Source organism: Sceloporus occidentalis, unplaced genomic scaffold (genome assembly GCF_023333645.1).
Source record: "Sceloporus occidentalis isolate IW3139 unplaced genomic scaffold, rSceOcc1.0.p SCAF_4, whole genome shotgun sequence".
Lineage (NCBI taxonomy): Eukaryota > Metazoa > Chordata > Lepidosauria > Squamata > Phrynosomatidae > Sceloporus > Sceloporus occidentalis.
This window is the reverse complement of record NW_028316984.1, coordinates 60,744,218-60,754,035: the sequence shown is the minus strand read 5'-3', so window position 1 is coordinate 60,754,035 and position 9,818 is coordinate 60,744,218. Positions and strand designations below refer to the sequence as shown.

The following is a 9,818-nucleotide window of genomic DNA, read 5'->3' as shown; positions in this document are numbered from 1 at the left end:
CCAAAAGCCGCGCCAAAGCCACGATCCAGTCCTAAGCTTTGGCACAGCTTCCAGACTCTTAGTACACATGAATCATTTAAACAGCATACCTCCAAAGTAACTGGAAGCAGCTTTATTTTGGCCTGTCTGTATGGGGCCTATGATACTTTAAACACTGCTGTAAAGTCACAGTTGATGCAGTTTCACCAACATCAGGATCTAAAGGCAGCTCTAGAACTTTCACAGAATAAGCTACTGACATTTCTGCATCTAACTCTTTATTTTATTACAATTTATTAATTTATACCCTGCCTTTCTCCCAGGATGGGATCCAAGGCTGCTTTATAGGGGAGCTGTTAATTCTTGATTCTGCAAGGTACTGACACTATACCATAAAACCGAATAGGGATGTTTATATTGATATAATTTAGGCCCAAAACACACTATAGAAATAATCCAGTTTGATATCGCTTTAACTGCCCTGGCTCAGTGCTAGGGAATCCTGGGAATTGTAGTTTATTATGGCACCAGAGAAGGCTAAATGTCTCACAAAATGACATTTCCCAGAATTTCCTAGCATTGAAAGCAGTCTCAAGCTGGATTATTTCTTCTGTGTGTTTTGGACCTTAGAAGTCCTTTGTACTTTGATCCTGGTTCTCTTTGCCTTGGTCCTATGCATTGTGTTGACCAGAAACATGACATTCATTTGTATTGAAAGGTCGTCTTCTCAATAAAAACCTTGACGGGTTAGAAGGATGAAGAAAAGACACATAAAAATGATGGTACTTTGAGATTAACCCTCTAGTGTACCTTTTGAATCTCAACAGACTTCTTCAAAAAACTCTTCCAGTCCAGTTTTTGTCATCGTCAGTTTTACTGATACAGATTAATTAACATAATTTGCTTTGTTGTATCTTGGAGACTGCTTTTCAGAAAAGTTCCATCAAACATGTAACCTGAGGGGAAATTACAGAATGAGAATATTAGAAAGAACTTAATAATTAAAATAAAATAATTTAAATAAAAATGCTAAATTACTACTTGAAATCTTCTTTTAGGTGTCTAAAAGGGATGGTATTGCTGATGCCAGAAAGTATAATACAGTCCAGGGATCTCCAATGGTGATAAGGACATGGGACTCCTTCCAGATTCCAGATGGGTCATCACAACTGACATCTTGGTTGACGACTGTGAAAAAAATCCTTGGATTATTTTATTTTATTTTCGTGGGAGGCCACAGTCGCAAATCTACAGGATACATCAGGTAAGCAATACAAAACATTTATTGATTATATAGTTGTTCTGAAACGAGAAAAGTCTTCATTTACAACACAGACCAATGTCTTTATTCAAAAGTCTCAATGTTCCCCAGAGGCAGTTCTAAGATATTACTAAGTCAGGAGGACACGTGTTCAGAATATTAAGGTGAACAGCTGTGTTACATTGATTGTAACATTTGCCTTGGAAATCAATGAGAATAATATTTTTCTCGTTCCTTTGAGAGTTGGAAACACCTGCATTTGCACATTACACATTTTTCTAATTCCCCCCCCCCCAGTGATTTTTCACTCCCGCCCCCACTTTGTGGACAATAGCCATGTGATATAGGGCAAGGGCTAAAATAACTTTTTTGGGTTTTAGAGGTAGCATAGAATTGCATACAGCTCACCCTTTTTTCAATTTCCTTGCTGACTTTTTTGCTCATTTTTCTTAGGTAAGGTATGTGTAGTGTTCCTGTGTTAAACTAGAAGTACTTTTATTCCCTTGTAGTCAGTCTTTGAAACCTGCTTCTGAACATGGCTAACAAACCATGCCTAGAATGGAACTTACTTAATGTTAACTGGATTAACACTGGTGTATTTGAGACCATGGTATGTTAGGAAAGATTCAGTTAAAGTTGCTGAGGAGAACCATGAAGCTGTGGGTGTTAAAAGTTCCCTATTGATCCACAGTCTCTGTTGATTGACTTATTTACTGAATTTTTATCCCACCTTTCTCCCAAGATGGGACTCATCATCTTGTTTTCATTTGCTTTACATCATTGGACTGTCCAGTTGGGGAAAAAATGTGGTTTAGATCCAGATGTATGGTCAACAGAGCTTTAAGAAGCAGATGGAAGTAGTGTTTTTTGTTATTTTTCCTACCCTTTCTTCCTTTGCTTCCTGGAAACCTGCTCCAGGAAGGTTGAGGAGGCCTTCCAAAACAGTGTGAGATGTGGTCTTAGAGCCTTTAGAGGAAAGGAAAGAGTAACCTCTACTGGATCCCTCTTTTCTATGAAGTAGAATGAACTGTTCATTCATAGAGGAACAAATCTGAACCACAGTCTCTGTTTTTGTTGCCATTGAAGTGCAAATAATATGAAGAGAATATTGAACAGAAGTAAAATATTTCTTGGATCAACTTCAAAATGCCATTTGGAAGATCTCACTGGAATTTGAATGAGTGAAGATTGTGCCCTTCTTATTAAATAAGGTTAAGAAATCTCACCTGATTTTAACCACCAGATTTGATTGTTACAAAGATTTTGGAATCCAGTCTTTCATGATGTGGGTAACCCTGAAGAAGGAGATCAATCTTCAGTAACAGCCTTTTAAGACTGTTCTTTTTATATGCCCTTTGATTTGGGATAAAATAGATAATAATTATAATGCCCCTTTTCTTCTCCTCCTGTTCTTCTTTTAAAGGCTCCGTGTTTCCTTTAGATTTTTAAAATAACCCTTTCTAATGAGGATGACTGATACTGTTACTGTAAAGGAGGAAAGTGATACAATGAAAGGTTCAGAAGCAGAAGTAAAAGACAATACCACAGTGGAACACTTCATAAAATCAGAAAGCCATGAGCAAATTCAAGGAGAAAAGGATGAAAGATGTTCTGATAATAGACATGATGTTCAGGTAAGAGAATTTTCTCCCATCATATTTTTATCCAAAGGCATTTTAAAGACATTTTTTTGCTCATTTCCTAGTGAGTAAGGCAGGATTTGATTTCAACAGTACTGTATTTTAAGAAATACAAAACTCGGTATAATTTCTCTGATACTTGACCTTTCCCTTACCTGATCCCTTAATTATTTCTGTGGTTGGTGTTGTTCTAGGAAATGATTTGAAGCTAGGTTTCTAAGCTTTCTTGTAGGAAAAACATACCATTCAGTTAACTATGGAACTAAATAGTGCTTGCATAACTATTTTTCCACGTGATAGAAAGCTAAGATGATTTGTCAGTATACAATAGCGAGAACTCCTTGTCAAAATATGGTGTCTATAAAGTTTGCAATGAGTAAAGGTTCCCATAAATGTGATAACATGCTTTATGTATTTGGAGGAGTGGGAGTTCCTTTTCTGTAGCCATATTTTATGTTAGTAGTCCATTAGGGCTTGTGTGTACTTGATTTTTGTTTACCTAGCATTAATATTTGTTTAACTTGAGTTGGGTTTCTTTTCAAATTTGGATTGAGACAGTAATGTAAATTCAAGAATAGCCCAAAGATTTGAACACACTTTTGTCTGGGAAAGAAACATCAATCATTGCAGAAAAGGGAGGATATGAGTGTGAGTATTCCATTTTGCATTGTCAGTGGGAAGCCACAAATATGGCTTCTTTATTGTCAAATATTGAATCCAAAACTGCCTGGTTGTAAATCAGTAATTATGTAAAACAGAAATTTTGTTCTCCCATCCCGCCACCCAGTCTTATGATGTACAGTGCTACCTCGGGTTACGAAATTAATTCGTTCCGCGGCGCCGTTCGTAACCTGATACATTTCGCAACCCGAAAAGGCTTTCCGTTAGCGCTGGAAAGCCGCTAGCCACGCTTCGCGTTTGAATTTCGCGCCGAAATGAATTTCGTAACCTGAAAAATCTTTCGTTACCCGGAACAGTTTTTTCAAATCTAACTTTTTCGTACCACGGAAATTTCGTAACGCGATCAATTTGTATCCCGGGGTACCACTGTATGCAGATATCTGGGAGAAGTGACAGAGACTGTCACTTGGGCAAGTGCATAGGGAGGTTAAAAGAACTGGAGATACCCTTGCTTTGATGTTCTCCCACCTGTGCAGTATCTCTTCCCTACACTTGCATTTGCAAAGGGCTGGCTGGAAGAAGTGAGATTTTGGTCCAAAACACACTAGAAATAATCCAGTTTGAGACTGTTTTAACTGACCTGGCTCAATGCTAGGGAATTCTGGGAACTGTAGTTTTGTGATAGATGTAGCCTTCTCAGAAAGCTCTGTTATCACAATAAACTACAGTTCCCAGGACTCCCTAGCACTGAGCCAGAGCAGTTAAAGCAGTCTCAAACTAGATTATTTCTGCACTGACTTTTGAAATATGTCCTTATTTGAAAGATTTCCAAACCAACATTTATCAAAAGAGATCTCAAGGCACTGTACATAGATTTTGGGAAAGGAAGGAAACTGCAGCTTCTGCTTCTGTTTCCCAAATCAAAGTGTAGAAGAAGTCATGGAGCCATCTTAGAGTTCTGACTCTAAAGGGCTGGGACAGTTCCTTTTAACAACTGTGGCTTCTTTATTGTCAACTAGTTTTGCCTGTCAGAGTTCATTTCTCTTAACAGTTCTGTTCTGGTTATAAAGAACCATCAAGCAATTAAAAAAAACCCCACCTCTTTTATAATGTGTTAGGTTGTATGTGGTCTTTTTGATTTTTAGTTTCAGTTATTTTTCATACTATAAAAATTCCTTACTCCTAGTCCAAACTCATTTTTGCTAATAAGTAAAAAAAACAGATAAAACAGATGAATAAGTGCTAGGCAGTGTAAAAGAGTTAAAGAGCACATCTCTGTCATATTAGGAGGGTGGGCATGGCACCTAACATATCAAATAAGAAGTGTCTTAAAGGACATAATTAAGAGAGGGATGATGTAGCAGGAAGAATGAATGAAACTGAGAAATAGTTAATGCGGAATCGCATGATTGTCTGCTCAAAAGAGTCCTGTTTATTGAGGCTTATTTCTAGCTAAGTGTGTCCATAATTAAGGCCCAAATTTAATGTTTACTGAAACATTTTTCCTGAAAAGATTTGTTTATAACTAAATTTATAACTAGTTTATAACTAAATTTCTTGCCTAAAGGCTAAACATTAATATATAGATAAAACAAAAATGAAAAACACAAAGTCATAGAAAACACAAAGCTCCATTTGCTTCCCTAGACATTCACACAACTGTAGCTGTAATCAAGGAAGGGGTTTCTAACATTTTCAGGAGAGCAGTATGATGAAAGAGACAAGACGTTTGCTCACCATTCTTATCGCCCCCCCCCCCCATACTGCTTTAATTTCATCAGAAGTTAAATTAGTGCCTGCTGAATCAAATTGTAGTGGTCTTCAAATCCTTTGTTTCAATATACAGTGGGCCCTCCCCTTATGCGGGGATCCGTTCCGGATCCCTCTGTGTAAGGGGAAATCTGTGCATGCTGGAGCCCCACTAGAAGTAATGGGGTTTACGCCTGTGGCGCATGCCCCATTACTTCTTCCGGGGCGCGCGAGGGGCTTTTCCGGTGTGGCTTTCAGCGTATGTTGAAAGCCGCACCCACGTAAAATGTGGGTGCACTGTGCAGTATTTCTCATAGCCACTGAATTACAATTGATTTCATTGTGCTGGAAACAAGTATTACTGTATATCATGACAAATCTCCATGTATGTTTTACATTTAAAATAGAATTTTAATTTAGTTGAAGGTTACAGAGGCATGAAATTACACTAACATATTTTCTTGGAAAATTCTTTATTTTTCTCCCCCCCCCTTTTTTTTTTTTTTTTGGCTTAAAACAAATAATTGGTTCAAGTAATTATTTAGTGTTTTCTGAATAGTTCATAAATAGCAATGGGCAAAAGGGACTGTATTTAAGAGTGTGAAAACATTTACAGTTGTTAGGGTCCTTGCTTAAGTGCTATCTTTGGCAAGACATATCCATGTTGCCTGTCTGTACTGGGCCATAGACCACATTTTATGAGAAATCAATACCTAACATTTCATACATGAAAATATTCTCTCTTGGGGTCCCTTTTAATTTTGCAAAGATTCACATGTTAATATAACTTTCCAGAGCCATGCAACAAATGTGTGAGCCTTTAATTTTAAAGCTTCATTACTGCTGTCTCAAACAGTTATAGAAAGAGGAAAATGTATGCCTCCTGCTTACTTCAAGACTGTGGGCTGTGAGAAGCAAAAGCCTAGGATAGAAGAACACAACAGAGTTAACAGGATTTGTTGATCCCAAAGGCCTTACAAAATCTGTGCATAGATTGTACAGTACCCATATTCATCTGACCATGTTGGCTCTGGGTTATACATATTCTCTGATGGCTATTTTGAGAAACAGATGCAGTCTAGCAAGGGAAGCTTGATTAAGGTTGACATGTACTGTGCCAGCTTCTAGGATGTCCCTTCAAATGTTCCTTCAGTCCCTCTGTTGGTGCAAGCAGAGTATATTCTCCCAGGTTGTGCAAAATGATCTACCAAATGCTTTTATACTAAGAAGTTGGAGTGACGTCCAGCAGAAGTGTTTCAGTCCTATGTTTTTCTTCTTCTTTTCAAAATTCAAAATGGTACAAATCTTTACTGGACTCTACTATATGTAAATATCTTCTTTGTGTATTTGTCCTTTAATGAGGAGGTTTCTCTACCTCTCACTATAATCATGGTACTTTGATAGAATCTTTCCTTTCTATGGTCCAAGTTGACCTTCTGAGCAACAGCAACATGTGATCTTCATACTCAACTATGGCAGTCAGCATTCCTGGGAACTGTTAGTTTGTCTCAGTAGTTAACCTTTGTTTCAGGAGTTGGGAGAGGTTGGTGCTAATGCCTGAACTTGTGTGTTAAACCACATTGATCTTGGATTAGCTAGCAAGTTGGAATGCTAATTACACGTTTTGTTACCTAATTTGAGGGATATCAAAGCAGCACCTGTCTTTAGGCTTGCAGTCTTTCACTTTTTAAATGTCATTTGTACGGAACAACTCAAGGAATAAATTGTTTCCTGTAGTCCTTTCTAGCTGAGTAACTTGCCGTGTGCCTAGTGATTTTCAAAGTATTATAAAAATAATTGGTCAGTGCTGTGAGACTGCTGGACTCCTCTGATTGTTGTCAGCATGAGGCCTTTCTATGTCAGCCCAAGTACAGCTGTAAGATGTAGGATGCCTATACTTTGCTGCAACCTGGTTCTTCAGCTTGGTGCTTTACAGAACTCTTTTTAAAGTGTAGGCTGTAGTGGAGTAAGGGGTTCTCCAAATTCGTGTGTGTGTGTGTGAGTTCAGCATCTTAGTGGCAGATAATACAGTAGGAAGCTTAGAAAAATTGTAGCATGTGTAATCCTTCAAGTTGACCCAAAGCAAAAAGAAGAGTTCATTCTTTGTCCCTGATGATGGTCACAAAGCAATTGCTTCCCCTTTGTAAACATGAATTATAATTTCAAAACAATGCTTTTACTAATGAGAGAAATGAGATATATTTGAGGACCTGAAGCCAGAAGAATAGCTGAAATCCTTAAAATTAGTTTAGTAGGCTAGGACAATTCTCAGAATCAAAAGTCTGAGAGTTAAAAGGAGTGACGTTCAGATTAAGAAGGAAATATATTGGAGCATCAGTGAACATGCTAACATTTTTTACTGAAATATTTAAAAATAAATCACATCAAAATATGAAGTGATTTTGCATATAGAAGAGAGTATTTAGAATGATCACTTGGTGGCTTTAATGTTTAGCTTCTGCAATCCTGCAATCTTATTAAATACTATATTACCCTAAAACGTTTTATTTAGCGTAAACCTTTGTGGAATCTAGCCCATTTCATCAGATCAAAGTGGGCTATAAGCCATGAGGTTTATGCCAAATAAACCTTGTTGGTTTTTAATGTACCACAAAACAAAAATGTTTGCAGACATTTTTGTATGGATCCTATTTCAGAGACACAAATTCATGCATAATTAGACTCCTCTTGGTATACCATGTGATTTGTAGCATTCAGGATTTGAGTGCATTGGCCAAGACCCTGTAGGGTACAGCATGTTGCAGTAGTTTTCCATGTGGAACTACACAATATCCTCTTGACCCCTCCAGGATTAACCATTCAGGCACTAGAGCATACTGTCTAAGACATTCAGTAGCAATTGGCGAATAAGGAGGAAATGAAAGAAATAATGAAAGGATTGGAGAAGTGTGTATGCTGACATAGCCAGATGTGAAATTATTACATCATCTGCTAAGGTGTACTGGGGTCCTTCAGAGATCTCAGTGGATTCCTTTTGATAGACAAGCAAGATTTTTCTGTTTTAACAGTCGTTTGATGATTGACTATTTAAGACCTGTTCCATCAAAATAATGTCCTGCTAGATCTTGTTAATTGTTGTGCTGGTATGTGTGCACATGTTTTAAGGATATATATTTTAAAATCTGGTTTTAAAGTATTTGATTGTTTAATCTTGATTTAACTTTTATATCTTGTGGATTTTTAATGATTTTTTTTAATTATATGTAAGTGACTTTGATTCCCCAACTGGAAAAAGGAGAGGATAGAAATAAAGATGATGATGATGATGATGTAATAATTCAGTGTCCAGATGCTTCTCTGATTACCGACACACACACACGCGCGCACACACACACACTAGTTGCCAGAGAATGTGGAAGGTGCTACAGTGGCTCAAGACTGAGCGTGGTGGCAGATATAAGGTGGACTACTTCCCTAATAAAGGATGACATCCACGCTGTGATAATTATTGGCACATATTGATCAGTTCATGTCTAGACTATAATTCTCACCAGTATATACAATATGGATGTTTTCCATATCGGTGCTACCCATGGTTGATGTTAACATTATTGTTTTATGCTGCTGTTAATGTCATCCTGCCTTTATTCAAGGCAGTGTAGATGGGTTTCCTTGGTGATCTTCCATCAAAGTACAGATGGAAACTTGGAACAGAGGAGTTGCATAGGAAGTATTTGGAAAAACTGCAAGTACACTTGTCCGTCCACATTCACTGGGGTTGGGACACAGGACCCCCATAAATGTGGAAAAACTTCAAATAACAAAAACACTATGTTTTTATGTGAGAGAACACCTTTCTAGGAATCTCTAGGTCCTCCATTGCAACTCTGTGGCCAATATCTGCCAGACATTGACCATAGAAGTGTGCTACATGAGCTACAAATGCCTAGTGTAGTGTTCTCTCTAGGAATCTCAATTTCTAGGTCCCTCACTGTGACGTTTGATTAAAGTTGACCATTGAGGTGCACTGGAGGATGTAGATATTCCTAGAAAGAACATATTAATAACATCTGTGAATAATCAAATCCGCAAAAGTCAAAGCTGCAAATGTGGAGGGGTGAGTCTACTTACAAACTTTGTGGGTTGAGCTGTAATTCCTTTCCATTGAGAGGTGGATTTGAGCAGCATCTTAATAGTGTCAGTGATCTTAATTCCATAGAAGGCAGAGCAGGGAAGTAGATCCCACCTGATTTACATACTGAGCAAAGTGCTTGTGTTGATGGCTATTTTCAGATATTTTCACTTTGTGGCAGTCTTGTATCTATCTCTTTATTACTTAAGTCTAATGTATCTTTGATATCAAGATGGTTTGCTACCAACACATTTTTTTTTTTTTTTTTGGCTTGGGTGTAGCAAATCAGCAAATGTCTCTGAAGATGGGTTTTTTGCTGATCAGTATAGTAAGCGGTTGTAAGAAGAGGAGATACTAGAACATACATTAGGAAAAAGTAGTGGTAAAGCATTTGTAACCTCTTTTAGAAATTAGAACTTGATCTGTGATGATTAGAACCATCCCAGGGAATACTTAAACTAACCTTAATTTGTGG

At 37.6% G+C, this 9,818-nt stretch overlaps 1 protein-coding gene across 9 annotated transcripts in view; it reads left to right on the top strand.

The window, feature by feature from the left end:
- Positions 1 to 1,154: 1,154 nt before the first annotated feature.
- R3HDM1 (R3H domain containing 1) overlaps positions 1,155 to 9,818 on the top strand; it is a 67,161-nt gene continuing 58,497 nt past the window's right edge. For all 9 annotated transcript variants that reach the window (XM_089520123.1, XM_089520118.1, XM_089520119.1 and 6 more), the window contains exons 1-2: positions 1,155 to 1,243; positions 2,664 to 2,874. In XM_089520123.1, coding sequence (XP_089376249.1) covers positions 2,704 to 2,874 — 171 coding nt within the window. In that variant the 5' untranslated portion in view covers positions 1,155 to 1,243; positions 2,664 to 2,703. The remainder of the gene's footprint in view (positions 1,244 to 2,663; positions 2,875 to 9,818) is intronic.